At 39.6% G+C, this 21,652-nt stretch overlaps 1 protein-coding gene across 4 annotated transcripts in view; it reads right to left on the bottom strand.

Moving 5' to 3' along the window:
* POGZ (pogo transposable element derived with ZNF domain) overlaps positions 1 to 21,652 on the bottom strand; it is a 48,652-nt gene that overhangs the window by 16,784 nt on the left and 10,216 nt on the right. For 2 of the 4 annotated variants that reach the window (XM_028088302.2, XM_028088304.2), the window contains exons 2-5: positions 13,240 to 13,364; positions 12,109 to 12,267; positions 1,761 to 1,936; positions 732 to 840 (exon numbers count right to left, since the gene is read on the bottom strand). In XM_028088302.2, coding sequence (XP_027944103.1) covers positions 732 to 840; positions 1,761 to 1,936; positions 12,109 to 12,267; positions 13,240 to 13,363 — 568 coding nt within the window. In that variant the 5' untranslated portion in view covers position 13,364. The remainder of the gene's footprint in view (positions 1 to 731; positions 841 to 1,760; positions 1,937 to 12,108; positions 12,268 to 13,239; positions 13,365 to 21,652) is intronic. The other 2 variants (XM_028088305.2, XM_028088306.2) reach the window with 1 other exon arrangement.

Here is a 21,652-nt window from a genome sequence, read left to right as displayed (position 1 = left end):
AGGTGAATCTCCTGGTTCAGCTGTAAACAATTCCACTGACAAATATGTAAGAAATACCAGAACTAGGTAAGTCAAATTCATGAGACTTAAGGCCAAAAGCACTGTGTGGGCTCTGAGAACAACAACAAAAACTTAGGAAGACAAGCTCATGGAGGCACCCATACAACAACTAAATTAGGCTATTTTTTGGCCTGAACTGTAGTAAACTTACAGACACTAAGTAAAGAACTGTGGGGAAAATTACGAGATTTTAAAAAATTATTTTCAATTTAGTTTCTTAAAAAAAAATACTAACTAGTCATTGGCAAATTTATCACCAAAGGGTAGGTCATTTAATTTATATCCAAGATCTATGCTATAAAATTAAAGAAAAATAAAGTTTATAATCCCACCATGTAAGTGAGTAGACATGTAAGAAATATGGAATTTGGGAGTTTGCATTAATAATATTCCTTCAGGATAACAAACACTAAAACACCAGAAACAGAAAAATGACTATATAAAACCCTGTTTGAAGGGTGGTAAAAAGTTGAAAAGAAAAATAAATAAAAACCACCACCCTGGCCAAAGGTTAGAAAGTTTTTAAAAAATTGGGCTTAAATCAATATAATCTTTATATTTTTAGATTTTCCTTAAACACACTTTTTAAATGACCAAGAATATTTTGAGACAAGAAAAACAAATCTTCTGGATTGCCAGTTTATTTTGAATGGGTAGACATTTTTCCTTACCTGGGACTAGTGTTATTGGTCTAACCGTTTGGCCTTGCTGTACGTTCAGCACAATCCCAACCTGATTCATTGCATTTTGTACAGGCCGGACATTTCTTACAGGAAATCCCTGCATTAAAAGCAAAATGATCTTTAACATGGAGATCAGCTAACACTAGCAGAGATTACAATAAGACTACATCCTAAAAGATTCCCACACTCTTACCTAGTGGTTCTTTTTCTAGAGGTAGAGCTTTTAAATGACTGAGATGTAGAAATCTAGGAATTTGGCAAACTTTTGAGTGACAAAATATCGAAACTGAAGAAACTTTAGTACATATGAGCAAAAATGAAAACCTACCTTCCTGTCTTAAAAGAACCTCAGCTTAAAAAATACCTCATTCACAAACTGGCCCCTAAACAGATAAAGGCATAGAAGAAGGTAAAAAAAAAAGACACTAAGGGTATTCACTGGAGTGATTCAACACAAAACGACTGTTAAGAAATTGTTCCCAAAGTCCACTTGAAATGCCATAAATCTCTGACAAATTTTTAAGAGAAGAATTTATAACTCAGGAAGCCACAGGCAGAGAAGCACTTGTCTTTATGTTCCACATTCAGCATTAGGCTTTCAACTTTGAGTCACATTATGTCAAATAAGTCATCTTCCTCCTTCTCTTCCAAAGTTCTCCCTGCACTTTACCAATTTCACACACAGATTTCAAGAGTCAACCAACTCACCCCATTTTAAGAAAAAAAAAGCCCAAGCAAAGGGCAGGAAGTGTTAAGGGCCAAGTGTGAAGGTTTCCTAAACTAAGCTTTCCCACTAATTTCTGCCCAGATCTTAATCAAATCACTTAACAGCCCTCTAAGGGATAGGAAGAGGAAATTACCCAGATGTGTTATGTTTGGCTTTCTATAAAAATCAGTATTGAATTAAAAAACCGCAGATGAGAAAGACAGGACTTAGAGTTCTAAATTAGAGCCTCCAAAGGTTCACAGTCCTTCTCTCCTTCCCTATCCAACCCCAGAATTCAGAGTCCTACTCACCTGTGTAGTGATGAATATTGGTTGTGAGGCCACAGGAGAACTAGTCACATGATTGGCATTCTGCATGACCTGGACAGGCCTCAACACTGGTTGAGTAACCATTGTGCCCAGACCTGGGGTTGGATTCTGGGTTAGGATGAGTGGCTGTCCACCTTGTTGGACCAAAGAATTGCCAGCTGAAGAGTAAAAGGAAGAAAAAAAAATGTAAGAAAAACAAACCCACATTTTATAAGAAACATTATAGTCTCAGATAAGAAATGGTATCCCAGATATCAAAATATCCAAGATTGTCACACTCACCTTAGGTTTAATGTCACCAAACTCACCAAAAATTTAAGCTTTACCCAAATCTGCAACTAACAGAAAAACTGTAGATAGGGAAGGTTCACTAACATCTCCCCCATATACATCTTAACCAGGGATGTCTTAATGTAGTAAAACTTCTACATGGCTATCATTTTAACTCTGACAATATTAATATATGATTTAACATAATCTCTCCACACCTAAAAATTAGCAAACAAAGTAACATAATTTCTTTTTTCATATTTTCACTAGGTAAAACTTATTCTGTCCAAATATAATTTGTTGTTAGCTAATTCACTTTTAATCTTTTTAAAAGCGGCACATTCATCAACAAACATTAATTCATTAAGCACACAGAATCTAAAGAATGGCACCTCTTCCTAGTGAGTCAAAGCTCAGAAATCCAACAGATTCTCTAAACAACCACTCTTTTACAGGTATGGGAACACAGAAATTGAAAGGCTAACTTTTCTTGCTCTTTTTGACATCAGAACTGATAAGAAAAGACTTGGTCAAAAACTAACCAATATCCAGTAAAAATGGTATGACTTCAGAAGATAATGGTTCATTCATAAATAAATATTAATAAATGGACTATTATGGAATCTTTTATAATTATAAAAGTATATATAAAATATATTTTATATTTATTATTTTATAATTATTAATAATTATACCATAATTATTGAACCACTTTAGGTTCTTCTCATTTGTGAGGAAAATAATTTTATAAATGTTTTAAAGTCTGTTTACTACATTTGGCAAAAAAGTCATTAATACGAACTTTCATATTTATTTATTTTCAAGATTTTATTTATTTATTTTGACACAGAGAGACAGCGAGAGATGGAACCCAAGCAGCGGGGAGCCGGAGAGGGAGAAGCAGGCTTCCCGTGGAGCAGGGAGCCCAATGTGGGGCTTGATCCCAGGACCCTGGGATCGGGATCATGACCTGAGCCGAAGGCAGACGCCTAATGACTGAGCCACCCAGGCGCCCCCTAAGTTTCCTATTTATAGCGAATACTCCAAAACCAGACAGAAAATTTGAGCATCAATACACCTAAATCAGAGATTCAAGTAAGATACTGCCTCAACCTTTTACCTCAACTAACAGAATGGGATGGGTTCCTATTAACTGTATGTCCTACTTTGACAGATGGAGTCACTGCAGTTAGCTACAAAGCTAGACCACTGGAGTGGGTATATAGGTGGCTATTAACGGGCCAACAATGGTTTGTCCCAATTTTTTCCAGAAAATGAGTGCCTATCAGTGGACGAGACCTCATAGTTACTAGGCCAGCTGACTAGTGATTATGAGGTTGACACAGATAAAAAATTACAAGTTCTATCTCTGCTAATTATACTGGCAATTTACTATTTTAATTTAAATGTTTTATTATGGAGAAGTTCAAATACATATAAAAACAGCATACCATAATGAACCCCCATGTACCCATCAGCTACAACGATTATTAACTATGGCCAATTTTGTTTTTTTTTGTACTTCCCATCCACATTCTATGAATCTAGTAACTCCAATGAATTCTAATAATTCTAATGAATTATTTTAAATGATTTCTACTTTTTTTTTTTTTAAGATTTCATCCATTTACTTGAGAGAGCAGAAGTAGCACAAGCAGGGGGAGCAGCAGAGGGAGAGGGAGAAGGAGACACCCCACCGAGCAGGTAGCCCAACACGGGGCTTGATTCCAGGACCCCGGGATCATGACCTGAACCGAAGACAGACACCCACCAAACTAAGCCACCCAGGTGCCCCTGATTTCTACATTCTTACTAAATCTTTCCTTAGAGAAATTCTGACAATTCATGGGTTTTACAAAGTTCTACTTCCAGGGAATGAAAGAGGCAATCAGAATCCTTAGGCTTGGGTGCCTGGGTGGCTCAGTCGGTTAAGCGTCTGCCTAGGGCTTGGGTCATGATCCCGGGGTCCTGGGATCGAGTCCTACATCGGGCTCCCTGCTCAGCCGGGAGTCTGCTTCTCCCTCTGACCCTCCTCCCTCTCATGCTCTCTCTCTGAAATGGATAAATAAAATCTTTAAAAAAAAAGAATCCTTAGGCTTAAAAAGCCTATAAAACAATTAAACCAACTGGGGCGCCTGGGTGGCTCAGTTGTTAAGCGTCTGCCTTCGGCTCAGGTCATGATCCCAGGGTCCTGGGATCAAGCCCTCATCGGGCTCCCTGCTCAGCGGCGAGTCTTGCTTCTCCCTCTCCCACTCCCCCGCTTGTGTTCCCTCTCTCGCTGTGTCTCTCTCTGTCAAATAAATAAATAAAATCTTAAAAAAAAAAAAAGAATTAACCAACTAATACCCTTCCTCAAAGTTTGCTCTCAAACTAGGTACCACAGCCATAAACTGATTAAATAAGGGGAAAAGATTCAGCAGCTTCTCTCACAATATGTTCTGCTTTACAAATCTGAAGGTCTTGATGTATTCCTTTATTCTTTTATGTTTACTTACATAGCCTTAAAACCCATAGACAGGAGGACTAAATGGAGTCAAAATGAGCTAAACACGAGTTGAAAAACTATTTATAGAGTAAGAAACCTATAACATTAAATTCAGATCATTCACAGCTCAGAATTAAGCAGTGGTTTATTTTACTACATAGTATTTTTTTCCAAAGCAAATGTATGATCAGTCAGAACTATATAAGTAATTTCTAAATGCTGAATGATAAGATTCTGAAGAACAACAAGAAGAATTGTAAAAACGTTCCAAATTTTTACTCCTGAAACCTTCTTGAAAAAAAAAAAAGAGCTGGGGTGCCTGGGGGGCTCAGCTGGTTAAGCGTCTGCCTTCAGCTCAGGTCATGATCCCAGGGTCCTGGGATCGAGCCCCAAATCAGGCTCCCTGCTCGGCAGAAGACTGTTTCTCCCTCTCCCTCTGCTGGCCACTCCCCCTGCTTGTTCTCTCTCTGTCAAATAAATAAAATCTTATAAAAAAAAAAAGAGAGAGAGCTTTACTGAGATATCATTCACATACCATAGACATTACTCAGATAAAGTATACAATTCAGAGCTTTTTAGTATATTTACAAGGTTTGTGCAACTATCACTTCTATTTAATTCCAGAACATGTTCATCATCCCAAGAAGAAATCTTATACCCATTAGCAGTTATTCCCTGTTCTTTTCCCCCCCAGCCCTGGTAACCACAAATCTATTTTGTCACTAGAGAATTGCCTATTTTGGACATTTCATATAAATGGAGTCATACATGTGGTGCCTGGGTGGCTCAGTCGTTAACCATCTGCCTTTGGCTCAGGTCATGGTCCCAGGATCCTGGGATTGAGCCCCAGATCGGGCTCCCTGCTCGGCGGGAAACCTGCTCCCTCTCCCACTCCCCGTTTGTGTTCCCTCTCTCGCTATATATCTCTGTCAAATAAATAAATAAATAAATAGTCATACAAAATATTGACTTTTGCATCTGACTTCTTTCATTTAGCACTACATTTTCAAGGTTATTCATATTATAGAATTTCATTCCTTTTAATGGCCTAATAATATTCCTTTGTGCAGACAGATCACCTTTTGTTTATCCATTCAACAGCTTAGGTTATTTCTACTTGGGGGCTATAATGAATAATGCTGCTATGCACATTTGGGCAGGACGTTTTGTGTGAACTGTTTGCGTGTTCTGGGTATATAGCTAGGAGAACTGCTGAATCATATAACTATGTTTAACTTTTTGAGAAACTGCGAAACTATTTTCCAAAGTGGCTACACCATTTTTACATTCTCACCAGCATATACGAGAGTCCCAATTTCTCCACATTCTCATCAACACGTGTTATTTGTCCATCTTTTTGACTATAGGATCCTAGGGGGTGTGAAGCGGTATCTCATTGTGGTTATGATGTTTTTCCTTTAATGACTAATAATGTTGAACATCTTTTCATGTGCTTACCGGCCATTTATATATTCTCTTTGGAGAAATGCCTACTCAGATCCTTTGCCCACTTAAGAAATTGGATTGTCTTTTTGTTATTATTTAATTTTTTTTTAAAGATTTTATATATTTATTTGACAGAGAGAGACAGCGAGAGAGGGAACACAAGCAGGGGGAGTGGGAGAGGGAGAAGCAGGCTCCCGGCAGAGCAGGGAGCCCAATGCGGGGCTCGATCCCAGGACCCTGGGATCACGACCTGAGCCGAAGGCAGACGCTTAATGACTGAGCCACCCAGGCGCCCCTGTTATTATTTTTTGAAAAGATTTATTTATTTAGGGGTTCCTGGGTGGCTCAGTCGGTTAAGTGTCTGCCTTTGGCTCAGGTCATGATCTCGAGTCCTGGGATCAAGCCCAGTGTTGGGCTCCCTGCTCAGTGGAGTCTGCTTCTTCCTCTCCCTCTGCCCCTCCCCCTGCTTGTGCTCGTGCTCTCTGTCAAATAAATAAATAAAATCTTTTTTAAAAATGTATTTATTGGGTGCCTGGGTGGCTCAGTTGGTTAAGCGACTGCCTTCGGCTCAGGTCATGATCCTGGAGTCCCTGGATCGAGTCCCGCATCGGGCTCCCTGCTCAGCAGGGAGTCTGCTTCTCCAACCCTCCCCCCTCTCATGTGCTCTCTCTCTCTCAAATAAATAAAATCTTTAAAAAAATGTATTTATTTATTTGAGAGAGAGGGGGTCTCCTGAAGCAGACTCCCTCCTGAACATGGAGCCTGGTGTATGGCTTGATCCCAGGACTGAGATCATGACCTGAGCTGAAATCAAGAGTCAGCCACTTAACCCACTGAGCCACCCAGGTGCCTCAGATTATCTTTTTTTTTTTAAGATTTTATTTATTTATTTGAGAGAGAGAGAATGAGAGATAAGAGAGCATGAGAGGGAAGAGGGTCAGAGGGAGAAGCAGACTCCCCGCTGAGCAGGGAGCCCGATGTGGGACTCGATCCCGGGACTCCAGATCATGACCTGAGCCGAAGGCAGTCGCTTAACCAACTGAGCCGCCCAGGCGCCCCAGATTATCTTTTTATTATTGAATTGTAGTGCTTCTTTATATATTCTAGATATCATGTCCCTTATCAGATATATTATTTGCAAAATTTTTCTCCCATTCTATGGGTTATGGTGAATTTCTTGATTATGCCCTTTGAAGCATAAAAGGTTTTAATCTTTATAAAGTCCAATTTATCTATTTTTTTCTATGGTTACATATGCTTTTGCTATCTTAAGAAACCACTACTTAGGAGCTCAGAGTCTGCTTGAGATGCTCCCTCTCTCTGCCCCTCCCCCACTCAAAGTAAAATAAAAAATACAAATAAATGAAAAAGAAACCACTACCCTAAATCAAGGTCATAAAGACTTACACCTATGTTTCTTCTAAACATTTTCCAGTCTTAGCTCTTACATTTAGTAGGTCCTTGACCATTTAGTTAATGTTTATAAATGGTATGCAGAAGTGCCAATTCATCCTCTTCTGTGTGGAAAAAGTATACAGTTGTCCCGGTATCATTTGTTGCAAAACTATTCTATCCCCATCAAATAGGAAAGGATTACATTTTTTTAAACCTATTATCATTATCCATGGAACAGGTATTTTGGAAAATAGAACAAAATTGTGTCCATATCCCCACCCTTTTCTTTCTCCCCCCCATTCATTTTTTTTTTTTTTTAAGATTTATTTATTTGCGACAGAGAGGACAAAAAATTTGAGTGTGTGTGACCAGGGAGAGTGGAAGAGGGAGAAAGAGAATCTTTTATTTTTTAATTTTTTAAAGATTTTACTTATTTGAGACAGAGCGAGAGTGAGAGCAAGAAAGAGAGAGAGAGAGCACAAACCAAGGGAGCGGCAGAGGGAAAGGGAGAAGCAGATTCTCCGCTGAGCAGGGAGGCCAACACGGGGCTCGATCACAGGACCGCAAGATCATGACCTGAGCCGAAGGCAGATGCTTAACCGAGTGAGCCACCCAGGTGCCCCCCATTCATTCTTGAAAAATAATATTCACCTTAATTATATTTTAACAGTTGGCTCTTATAAAATATTACATACCTTTAAAAGTTATAAAGTATAATGATAAAACAAACACTCTTGAATCCGCTGCCCAGTGTAGGACTAGACCATTATAAAAACTAGCAATGTGCTCCTCCTCTGTCTTAACCCATGGCCTCTCTCTCACATGTAAAAAAAATGTTCCTTAAAAATCAAGAGTCAAGGAAATGCTTTCTATGTAGAGAGGGCAAGGGAAACAAGAGAAACAGGTAAATTATAAAAGCCAAATCAATACCCCCCAAAAACCAGTTTTTTACAATATAATTATTGGAGGAAGTGGCTATTTGTAACCAGGAGCCAGACAAACTTTAAAACTGGTTTAAAAGGAGGGAACAGGAAAAGACAGCTTTTTCACTTTCTCAAGTACAAACTACACTAAGTGAAACAATACTGAATTGCTTAAAAGTTATTCTTTCTTGCTATGTTATTAATGTAATAAGTAGACAATACACCGATACAACTAAACTGAAGACTTATAGGAAAACTGGGTTGGAAGACGGAACATTTTTTTTAAAGATTTATTTATCTGCGAGAAAGAGAGACAGACAGACAAAGCATAACGGCAGGGGGAAGGGCAGAGAGTCTCCAGCAGACTCTGAGCTGAGTGTGGAGCTCAACATGGGGCTCAACCCCTCAACCCTGAGATCACAACCTGAGCTGAAACCAAGAGTCGGACACTTAAGTGACTGTGCCACCCATGCACCCCGAAGATGGAACATTTTTAATTCCCTCTATTCTGAAGTCCCATCCCTAAGCTTAGATTAACATTTCAAGAATATAAGATAAAGGGGTACCTAGGTGGCTCAGCTGGTTAAGTGTCTGCCTTCGGGTCGGGTCATGATCCCAGGGTCCTGGGATTGAGTCCCATGTTGGGCTCCCTGCTTGGCAGGGAGCCTGCTTCTCCCTCTCCTCCCTGCTCGTGCTCTCTCTCACTATCTCTGTCTGTCTCTGTCTCTCAAATAAATAATAAAATCTTAAAAAAAAAAAAGAATGTAAGATAAAAAAAGTTATAGAGGGCGCCTGGGTGACTCAGTCGGTTAAGCGTCTGCCTTTGGCTCAGGTCATGATCCCAGGGTCCTGGGATCAAGTCCCACATTGGGCTCCATGCTCAGCGGGGAGCCTGCTTCTCCCTCTCCCACTCCCCCTGCTTGTGCTCTGTCAAAAAAAAAAAAAAAAAAGTTAGAGTTGTCTATATCATACAAAAAGGAGGTGGCCAGGCAAATTGTATCTATTAATGCATACTTATCTATGCATGAAAATTTTTTGGAAGAATACACATGACACATATAACTGTGGTTACCTGTCTATACCCAATTTTTTTCCCCACTAGCATGGGTTAACATTTTCATTTGAATACTAAAAGTATCTGAAACAAAATCAATTTATATATATAAAATTTTAAAACTTTGTACACAGCCCTAGGTGGGCTCAGAAATCAAGGGTCCATTCAAGGAGTCAAGAAGACTAAGTCATGTCAGTGTGTCATGACATGCTCCTCAGAAGCCTTGTAACACCCTAGAAACAAAGAAAAATTTAGCTACATGGTTGCTAATAGCATTTTGACGGATTATTTAAAAAAAAAAATACACAGGGGTGCCTGAGTGGCTCAGCTGGTTAAGCATCTGACTTCAGCTCAGGTCATGATCTCAGGGTCCTTGGATCAAGTCCCACATCAGGCTCCCTGCTCACCAGGGAATCTGCTTGTCCCTCTCCTTCTCCCTTTGCCCTTCCCCCCTGCTCGTGCTCTCTCTCTCAAATAAAAAAAAGAAAGAAAGAAATACAGGAAAACAGTATAACACAGTAGAAAGGATACAACCTTTGAAACCTAGACAATTCAAATCCAGTTTAGTCACTTACCAACTACTTGACCTTAAACACATTATTTAGACTCTCTAGTACTCGGTTTCCATGTCTGTAAAATGAGAGAATCCTCTGGATAGTGGTTCCTCAACTTTCTATATACATAAGGGTCCCTATTTATAAGTTTAAAAAAATTCTAAGGATGTTTCATGTGATAAAAATCAGTAACGAACAGCTGAAAAAATGCCTATAGAAATTAGATTTAAGTTTAATAGTACCTAAAGTTGGCAACAATATGGGGAAAGAGCTACTGGGGGACACTTATTCAGAGCAATCTATTAGGACAATTTGAGACTATCCAATTTTAAATGCCTGACCCAAACAATCTCACTTTCTACTGAAGATATGCTTACACAGTGGGCACAGATATTATGCCTAAGAATGTTCACCAAGCATTGTTTGTAATCACAAAAAAATAGGGACTATAATAAATATCTAACAATAGAAACAACAATAAGACCACTACATGCACTTCTAATGGAAATATAAACTGATACAACATTTTCAGATGGCTAATCCAGGAAAAATATCAAAATCCTAAAAACTGTGATGACCTTTGATCCAACAACTTGAAATTTATAAATACATTCTCAGGGGCACCTAGGTGGCTCAGTCCTTAAATGTCTGCCTTCGGCTCAGGTCGTGATCCCAGGGTCCTGGGATTGAGCCTGACATTGGGCTCCCTGCTCAGCGGGGAGCCTGCTTCTCCCTCTCCCACTCCCCCTGCTTGTATTCCCTCTCTCGCTGTGTCTGTCTCTGTCAAATAAATAAATAAAATCTTTAAGAAAATAAAAAAATAAAGTAAATACATTCTCAGAACTAAGGATGTGAGAAAAGATACAGAGATGTTCACAACAGGCCTTTTTAAAGTAGCAGTACAGGCCTTTACTACTATTGTTAGTAACAGCTAACCAAATGACAGGAAATATAGTTGACCCTTGAACAACTCAGGTTTGAACTGCACAGGTCCACTTGTACATGGATTTTTTTTTCAATAAATATAGTACAGTACGGTGTTATTTCTCTTTTTCATGATTTTTTGAATAACATTTTCTTTTCTCTAGCTTACTTTAAGAATATAGTATAATACATACTATATCCAAAATATGTGTTAATCAACTGTTATCAACAGAAGGCTGTCTATAGTAAGTTTTTGGGGTTATAGGCAGATTTTCAACTGTGCAGCCAGCTAGCACCCCTGAGCCCCATGTTGTTCAAAGGTCAACTGTACAGTTATTCATCAACAATGTTACAGACATACATTTGTTAAAATGAGAACACATTCGTTACATATTAAGGGGAAAGGAGGCAGAGTGGGTAGAGTCTGTATGATCCATTTTTATAAAAAGTAAATTATTACATATAGCATTAAAAGTACATATATGTTCAAAATAAAAGTTACAAATAGTTATCTCCAGGTAGCGAGATTACAGTTAAAAATTTTTTTCCTTCCTTTTATTTTTTTCAGTTTACTTTTTCTACAATACACATTATTCTTATATTAATAAAGCTATTTTATTTTAAGAAAAATAATTAAAAGTCCTTTGCAGCAACACAATGATTCTACAAAGTGCTTATTCTATTTATGAATCTTAGGACATAACTTGCCAATAACTCATCTTTAGAGTGTAAAAAGAGTCATCAGAAATGACATAGAAACCAATGCTATATAGCTTCTCTGGTCAATAATACACTAAAGACACTATTCTTTCACCATTTCCTTCAAGTAGACAACAACCCTATCCTATTTTTCATACCCAGGAACCAATAACCAAATGGATCTGCCAGAAAAAATCCAAAACAAAGCTGCCCTGGGAGAATTCTTAACAAACTAGTAGGGCTCTTCTACTTAAAAAAAAAAAAAAAAAAAAAAAATCAAAAACAAAACCCAGATCTCTTTAATTGTTAGGAATTTGGGGTTTACATTTTCTCTCCGAGAAATTATCAGCAGCAAGAATCAGGTGCCCTCGGACTTGAAACACCAGCATCAATTCAGCACTATCTCAGAAGGAACAGCACCACTCCTGAATCGCTTCCACATCACTGAATGATTACTAAATTCACTCCAACTAGTTGAGCCACATCAGTACCGAAAACTAAATGGGTGCGTCTGTTCCTAAGACCTCTTTAATTCTCTCACCCTCTGGCCCAGGAAGAATTTCCCGATAATCCCACTTACCATTGTTGTTGGCAATTAGTGTGACAAGAGTCTTCTTTGTACTGTCGCTGTTCTGTGCCCCGCTGCTACTAACGGTGGTGGATGTAGAGAGGTGCCCAGCGACAGAAGCATGGGCAGCGATGGGCACTGGAGCCGAGACTGGCTGCTGGCTCACAGAAACTGTGGGGAAGGGGAGGCACAGTCACTTGGAGACAGGGACAGATGACACTAAAGGATACTGTTCTAATCCCTTTTCATCTTGTCGTGGCTCTCTGTAACCAAAAGCTTTCCTGCTTTCTTTGCAAATCCAACGGTGCATCTGAGTTCTCCTCCTACTTGTCCCTCACTGCACCAATCAGACACAATGCCTTCTTCATCTTACACTGCCTGGTTAAATTAATTTAGATCACAAGCTCACTGAACCAGTATTTTAAGGTTTTGCTTATATAGCACAAGCAAACCTCTAAAACTCAAAGGTTTATTACCACCACTATTAGTATTCATAACCACGCATACATAGGAAGACCGCCACAAGATCCTGAACTGTGACCTGTTTCAGCCTAAACCAATGCCATCTTCAGGTCTCAAGGCAGGGAAGATAAAAATAGAGAGAGCAACGGATACAATTTAGGGGGGAAAAGAACTATCACCCACTTTCTGAATTCAGGGCAATCTAGAATTTGACCCTGCAGCATCACCTTTTTGAAAGAGCAGCTAAGAAGCCTAAGTTTGTAAACTTTCCATGAAGGCAGACACAAAGCAAATTCTGCTCAGCTCACAAAGGAAACCAAGGTCAAGTAAAACAAAGAAGAAAAAAATGACTATGGGATCTTGTTTTTGACTGGCTATATAAATGAACACTGACACACACCACTACTTTGCATTCTTGTTCATTCGTTCTTGGTAAGAGGATTGCTAAACATTTGATAGTTAATTCAACTCTCAATGTTTTAAATGAATTAAGTATAGTGTTTCTAGCTTTATGTATGAAGAAACTGAGGCATTTTTACACACTACAGCATGGGAAAAAAAGCACCAGTGCCACAATGACGCATCCCTGGATTCTTAAAGTCCTCCTCTGCCTCACACTTTAACAAAAATGCCACCTGATTGAATCAATTTAAATAATCTAAAATCAAGAGGTTTTGTTACCTGTAGGAGTTTTATCCACTGAATTATAATCTTCAACGACAGAATCCTCAATGACATCACTGATTTTCTGCCATGGCTCCAGCTCCTCCTCCTCACATTCCATAAAGAGGTCGGTGTCCGCCATGCTACAAGAAAAAAAGACAAAATAAGATATCTCAGAATGAAAGAAATAATTTTATACAAAATATGGAATCAGATTCTTTAATCTATCAGTAACCAAACCCCTTGTGCTCCCTCTATTATTTCCCCTAACGTCCCCCTCCCACATTTTGAAGGATCCAAAATTGTAACTTTTATTCTTGAAAAAAAATTATTATGAAAAAGCCCACAGCAAATTATTCAATAATTAGGAGTATAAAATTTATTTTGTAATATCTAGGACTGTGATTAGGGTGAGGCAAATCATGCCAAGTATAGGGTCTTCAATTAAAATGTATATTTTGGGGCTCCTGGCTGGCCCAGTCAGTGGAACGTGTGTCTCTTGATCTCGGGGTTTTGAGTTTGAGCCCCCTGTTGGGTGTAGAGATGACTTAAAAAGAAAATGCTTAGGGACATTTGGGTGGCTCAGTCAGTTAAGCATCTGCCTTTGGCTTAGGTCATAATCCCAGGAACCTGGGATCAGGTCCTGTAATGTCCCACACAGGGCTCCTTGCTCAGCGGGGACCCTGCTTCTCCCTCTGCCTGCCACTCCCCCTGCTTGTGCTAGCATGCTTGTGTTCGTGCGTGCTGACAAATAAATAAAATCTTAAAAAAAAAAGAAATAGAAAATCTTCAAAATGAAGTAAAATAACTAACTAAATAAATAAAATAAAATAAAAAAGAACCTCACAGTCTAGTCCCAGTTTACAAACTTAGGTTTGTTAGCTATTCTTTCTTTTAAATTACTTATTTATTTATTTGAGAGAATGAGAGAGAGAGAGAGAAAGAGAGAGAGAGTTGGGTCAGAGGGAGAAGCAGACTCCCAGCCGAGCAGGGAGCCCATGTGGGACTCGATCCCGGGACTCCAGGATCATGACCTGAGCCGAAGGCAGTCGCTTAACCAACTGAGCCACCCAGGTGCCCTGTTAGCTATTCTTTCAAAACGGTGATACTGCAGGGTCAATTCTGGATTGCTCTGAATTCAGAAAGTGGGTGATAGTTCTTTTCCCCCCTAAACTGTTTCCTTGTACTTCACCATGATTTTGGAGTCAGCCCTTAATTTGAAAATACTTGCCTAACTTATATGCTTCTTATAAACATAAAGCCTACACATTTGCAATGCAGACAGAGATACTGCCTGCTATTCTGCCTCCCCAATATTAGTTGACTAAAGGTCAATTTCTTTGTCTTGGAATTGTAGAAGCATTACTGCTCAATGTTCAAACAAAGCCTTTAATGCAAATGTTCTATCAGTGCCCTTAGTATTTCAGAATTTTTTTTTTTTACCAAACCCCTAAGCCAAAAACAAAACAACCAACCTAAAACTAAATAAATAGTCTAAGCTGGATCAAACCTGATGGATTCGTTTTGAAGATGCCCAACAGATGGCGTTGTTCCCTTGAAAATTTAAAATATCTAGGCAATGTCCCAGGTGAGTTAGCTGTAGCCAAGTGCCCAGTTTCAATGGGTAAAGTGCCTAACTTGATTAATATTCTAATTATTTGTTTTCCCAGACCAAAATCACAAAGGGGAGAAGATATGTACAAGGAAAGAAAAACATATAAGGTATCAACTTAAATATTCTTAGTTACACATTTAACTTACATATATAAAAGACGATGCTAGCCAGAAACTGAATTAAAAAAAGAAGCCAAATCAGGGGCATCTGGGTGGCTCAGTCGGTTAAGCGTCTGCCTTCGGCTCAGGTCATGATCTCAAGGTCCTAGGATGGAGCCTCGCATCGGGCTCCTTACTCAGGGGGGAGCCTGCTTCTCCCTCTCCCTCTGTCTGCCGCGCCCCCTGCTTGTGCTCTCTCTGTGTCAAATAAATAAATAAAATCTAAAAAAAAATTTTAAAAAGTGCACCAAATCCATATCATAGGCATTCCTTGAGCAAAGACTCCACAACACAAACTTCTGTATTATTCAGTCTAGTTTCACTGAAAAAGATAACACTCTAAACAACTTTCTTTTTTACTTTTTAAGGATTTTATTTATTTGAGAGAGCAAAGCGAGTGAGAGTGTGTACAAGCACATGAGGCGGGGGGGGGGGAGGGGGGCGGTTACGAAGCAGAGGGAGAGGGAGAAGCAGGCTCCCTGCTAAGCAGAGAGCCCCCGACAGGGCTCAATCCCAGGACCCTGGGATCATGACCTGTGCCGAAGGCAGACACTTAACCAACTGAGCCACCCAGGAGCCCCAACAACTTTTAACTATTTAATTTTATACCAGTTCTTTGCTGTATAACTTTCTCAGGCCCATAGCCAACAAATAATTAATGCATAAATACCAAACACCCAGCAGAAGGAATATTAACTGTGGATGATAACCTCTACAGATGGTTCTCAAGCACCTTCTTTAAACCCAGACAAGGTGCAAGCAAACTCCCCATGCATATGCTGAGCCATTTGTAGAAAACTTTCCTTCAGAGTAAGTAGAGCTATCTGAATGCAAATTGTGGTTTTCAATGTCATGCCTATGGATATTTTAATTGCATATCCAAAAGGCTGGTCTTTTGGGGGCCTGGGTGGCTCAGATTGTTAAGCGTCTGCCTTGGGCTCAGGTCCTGATCCCAGGGTCCTGGGATCAAGCCCCACATCAGGCTCCTGGCTCAGCAGGAAGCCTGCTTCTCCCTCTCCCTCTTCCCCTGCTCATGCTCTCTCTCTCTTTGTACCTCTGTGTATCAAATGAATAAACAAAACCTTAAAAAACAAAACAAAAAAAACACAAAACGCTGGTCTTTTACCTCAGCTATTTATAATATTTTTAAAAACTTGAGTACATGTTTTATTTTGTGAAGCAATGAAGTGTAATAAGAATAATCAAAAGTCTCTTCCACTTCATCACAAAGTCAAGCTATACTAAGTCCTCCCATGAAAAAGATACTCTAAGAAACAGACTGGGAAGAGTAAATCTGAAAAGATGGTTTGTCGCCTAACTACTTTTTATCAAGTGAGTGAGAAAAAGAACCCCCCAGGTATATGCTCTGCCAAGACAACCAATATAAATTAAAAGATTCAAAACAGGGACGCCTGGGTGGCTCAGTCGGCCTTCAGCTCAGGTCATGATCCCAGAGTCCTGGGATCAAGTCCCGCATCCCGGGCTCCCTGCTCAGTGGAAAGCCTGCTTCTCCCTCTCCCACTCCCCCTGCTTGTGTTCCCTCTCTCTGTCAAACAAATAAATAAATAAATAATCTAACAAAAGATTCAAAACAGGCAGAAAATTCAACTCAGAAAATAGTTTCCAAGTTCTTTACAGCAAACAAGACGGAATTAACCAATAAGGCTTGTCAACCCAGAAAAAAAGAAAAAAACAAAAACAAAAACAAATCTAACTGAGCATATTTCACACACTTATAACCAACATCTCTGAAAGACACTGAAACCAAGTTTTTTTTCCAAACACTCCTCAGTTATGACCTAGACTCTTATCTCTGAGCATGATCATTCTTTTTAGCATCTATATATATAGTTCAGGGTCAAAAAACAACTTTGTTGAAAAGATGGGCCATACCAGGGATGCCTGGGTGGTTCAGTCATTAAGCGTCTGCCTTCGGCTCAGGTCATGATCCCACGGTCCTGGCATCGAGTCCCACATCGGGCTCCTTACTCAGTGAGGAGCCTGCTTCAACCTCTCCCCCTGCTGCTCCCCCTGCTTGTGCTCTCTCTCTCTCTCTCTGACAAATAAATAAAAATCTTTAAAAAATAAAAAAGAAAAGATGGGCCATACCAATAGAGATAACAATAGAGATAACAACCTAATTTAAATACTTCACGAACTTGAAAAATGAAAAAGGCAAATTTAGTACCCTTCCTGTAGTTTTCCAGTTATCAAAAGAAGTCTTCATTAATATGATGAAATGTTGTATTTAATATCTCTACCAAGATCTCACGAAAGAAACACCATCATTCTGTGTCTTTCAAAAGTGATCCATGGCATATAGTCAACTTTCAACTATTTTTTTTTTAAAGATTTTATTTATTTATTTGACAGAGAGAGAGCTAGCCAGAGCAGGAACACAAGTAGGGGGAGTGGGAGAGGGAGAAGCAGGCTTCCCACCAAGAAGGGAGCCCAATGTGGGGTTTGATCCCAAGACTCTGGAACCATGACCTGAGCTGAAGGCAGATACCTAACGAATGAGCCACCCAGGCACCCCAACTTTCAACTATTTTTGATCAAAGAAGGCAGGAATTACTAAATATGCAGTACTACAATATACAGATCTTCCCAAACTATCATTCTACTAATGTTTAACCTCTTTCCACACCAAACCTTTAACTTAATTTCTCACAAGGAAAAAAAAAACCTGGATTCTTTCCCCCTCTCTTCTCTATTATTTTGCTAGAGGTGTATTCAAGCTTAGTACTTCTCACATTAACAAAGAAGTTGAAATTCAATTCTTACTCAATTTAGGGGCATTTTCATTCTGAGTAACTGCCAGGTAAAAAAGTGAATTTCAGAAAATAAAGGCTAGCACATAGGGCCTCATCAAGAGGAAAACCTGGGATGGGCAGCAAATTTGAGAATCATACTACAACCAAGTTAAGTGGGAAACTTTCATCATATTACAAGTCTCTGAATCAAGACTGTTGTGATTTTTTTTTAAGATTTTTTTTATTTTTGACAGAGAGACAGCGGGAGAGGGAACACAAGCAGGGGAGTGGGAGAGGAAGAAGCAGGCTTCCCGCTAACAGGGAGCCAGACGTGGGGCTCGATCCCAGGACTGAGATCATGACCTGAGCCGAAGGCCGACGCTTAATGACTGAGCCACCCAGGCGCCCCAAGACTGTTGTGATTCCTTTCTGCTATTTTAAAAATGAGATACAGGGGCACCTGGGTGGCTCAGTCAGTTAAACGGCTGCCTTCAGCTCAGGTCATGATCCGGGGGTCCTGGGATAGAGTCCCACATCAGGCTCCTTGCTCAGTGGGGAGTCTGCTTCTCCCTTTCTCTCTCTGCCTCTCCCCCTGCACGTGCCCACTCTCTCTCTCTTGCTCGCTCTCTCAAATAAAATATTTAAAAAAATGAGGGGTGGGCGCCTGGGTGGCTCAGTTTGGTTAAGCGACTGCCTTCAGCTCAGGTCATGATCCTGGAGTCCCGGCATCAAGTCCCACATCGGGCGCCCTGCTCAGCAGGGGGTCTGCTTCTCCCTCTGACCCTCTTCCGTCTCGTGCTCTCTTTCTCTCTCTCAGATAAATAAATAAAATCTTAAAAAAAAAAATGAGGGGCATCTGGGTGCCTCAGTCGTTAAGCTTCTGCCTTCAGCTCAGGTCATGATCCCGGGGTCCTGGGATCAAGCCCCGCATCGGGCTCCCTGCTCTGCAGGGGGCCTACTTCTCCCTCTCCCACTCCCCCTGCTTGTGTTCCTTCTCTGTGTCTCTCTGTCAAATAAATAAATAAAATCTTTTTAATAAATAAATAAATGATAAAAACTCTAATTAAACACAGAAGTAGAGATGTAGCCAATCAACCAGATTCAAAAATTATCAACCCAAAATTGTCCTTGTTTTATCTATGCCTCCTTTCCTTCATATTATTTTGAAGCTAATTCTTATTATATTCATAAATATTTTGGTACGTAGCTCTAAAAGATAAAGACTTAAAAGATCATAACAAAACAAAAAAGTACCATTAAATGCCTAAAAATTGACAGTCCCTTAATATCAACATTCAATTCAAATTCTCTCAAATACCATAATTTTTAAAGTTTGTTTGAATTAGGATCCAAATAAAGTACAAATATATCATGATTATTTGATAAGTTTCTTATATCTTTTAATTTATAGGTTTTTCTTCATCTTTTTTCTTCCTTCCTTGCAATTTACTTGTTGAAGAACCAGTTCACCTCTTACAATTTCTACAACCTGGATATTGTTGATCCCATACCCATAGCATTTACATGCCTCTGTCCCCTGAATACCCTGAAATTGACAGTTGGATCTAGTGGCATGATTAAATACAGGTTGAATGTTTTTCCCCCAAGATTACTCAGGATGGATCTAATCATTCTAAATCATTCTTTCTTCATTTATTAACTGGAACAAAAAGCAGGGGTGCCTGGGTGGCTCAGTCAAGTGTCTGACACCTTGATGTCAGCTCAGGTCATGTCACAGGGTTGTAAGATCCAGTTCCATGTTGGCTCTGCACTCAGCGGGGAGTCTGCTTGAGATTCTCTATCGATCTCCCTCTGTCACCCTCCACCCCCACACTCTCTAAAAATAAAATAAATAAATCTTAAAACCAAACCCAAAACAAAACGCAGGGGTACCTGGCTGGCTCAGTCAGTGGAGCATGCCCCACGATGGAGAGATTACTTTTAAAAAAATTAAAGAAAAAGGCAAAACATATTATTTGGTTACCCAGTGGTGGGTATTCCTTCTATCTTGATTTCTTCTATCTTGCCTGCTTCTTTTTACCAGTTTTCAAGGTAATTCAATAGCATTTCACCAAAGTGACCAATAAGCTTGTTGTTAAACTATTATTATGATATATTTTATTTTATTTTAAGAAAGGGAGTGGGAGGGGCACAGAGAGAAGGGGAGAGAGAATTTTAAGCAGGTTTCAATCTCACAACCCCGAGATCATGACCTGAGCCAAATCAAGAGTCCGACACTTAACCAACTGAGCCACCCAGGCGCCCTTATGATATCATATCTTAAACATAATTTATGTCTTTTGATCCATTGCAGTTATTTTTACTGATACTCAAAAAAGTCCTATTTTGGCTAGTGGAACTTCTTCAGTTGGCTCCTGAGTCTTTCTGACAGAACCCTCAGTAGTGTCTGATAAAACCCTCGCAGTGATAGTGATAGATAAGATGTTCTAGGTTCATCTCAAACATTTCCTGCCCCAGGTCAGAATCAGCCATTCCTCTAAAGAACCCTGATTCCTGGGGCGCCTGGGTGGCTCAGTTGGTTAGGCGACTGCCTTCGGCTCAGGTCATGATCCTGGAGTCCCGGGACCGAGTCCCGCATCGGGCTCCCTGCTCGGCAGGGAGTCTGCTTCTCCCTCTGACCCTCTTCCCTCTCGTGCTCTCTCTCATTCTCTCTCTCTCAAATAAATAAAAAAATCTTAAAAAAAAAAAAAAAGAACTCTGATTCCTTCTGGTGGGGAATGATATTCCAAGACCAGTCTAGATGCCAGGAACCTTTCAGCTCATTTTAAATATAAAATTATCTCCCTATCAACCACCAATTATTAGTCAGCTATCTTCAATTTTACTCCTATAGCATGTAGCAGAAAAATTCCACATCTGCAAAGAATATTTGTCTTAGAAACTTAAAACAAAATTCTATTTTCTCCTGAAATTCTTTCTTGAGATCTCTCTGTCTTGTAACATATTTATTGAACAAAAAATTCTCATTACTTCCACTCTTCTCCTATTCCAAACTCCTTTTCCTTCCCCTAAGAAGCCTGGATCATTTTCCTGATTGGGAGAATTTACATATACAGTTGACCCTTGAACAACACGGGTTTGAACTGTGCAAGTCCACTAATACACAGATTTGTTTTCAATAAATATATTGGAAATGTTTGGAGATTTGTGACAATTTGAAAAAAACTTGAAGAACCTAGAAATATAGAAAAAAATTAAGAAAAAGCTAGCTATGTCATGAATACATAAAAAACATGTAGATACTAGTTTATTTTAGCATTTACTACCATAAAATAGAAACAAATCTATTATAAAAAGTCAAATTTATCAAAACTTACACACAGACTGCACATGGTGCCATTTGCAGTTGAGAGAATGTAAACAAAGATGCAGTATGAAATAACTGCATAAAATTAACTGTAGTACACACTGTACTACTGCAATAATTTTGTAGTGACCTCCTATTGCTCTTGCAACGAGCTCGAGTGTTCCCTTAAAACACCACTTGAGCAGCCCTTCTCTCCAGTAAATTGTGTATCACAGTAAAAAGTGATCTCTCCGGCGCCTGGGGGCTCAGTCGGTTAAGCGTCTGCCTTTGGCTCAGGTCATGATCCCAGGATCCTGGGATCAAGTCTCACATCCGGCTCCCTGCTTGGCAGGGAGTCTGCTTCTCCGTCTACCCCTCCCCACTGCTTGTGCTCTCTCTCTCATATAAATAAATAAAATCTTTAACAAAAATAAAAAATAAAAAAATAAAAAGTGATCTCTCCTAGTTCTTACTATTAGCAGTTAAATTTTGGGGAAGTCAAAAGTTATATGGAGATTTTTGACGGGGGGGGGGTGTCAGGTTGTTGATATCCCTAACATCCCCCCCACATGATGTTCAAGGGTCAACTGTAGTTAAA

This window comes from Eumetopias jubatus, unplaced genomic scaffold (genome assembly GCF_037043125.1).
Source record: "Eumetopias jubatus isolate StellerSeaLion01/CBP00866 unplaced genomic scaffold, mEumJub1_p1.0 scaffold_4, whole genome shotgun sequence".
Lineage (NCBI taxonomy): Eukaryota > Metazoa > Chordata > Mammalia > Carnivora > Otariidae > Eumetopias > Eumetopias jubatus.
The sequence above is the reverse complement of the archived record's forward strand: the minus strand, read 5'-3'. Positions and strand labels throughout refer to the sequence as shown.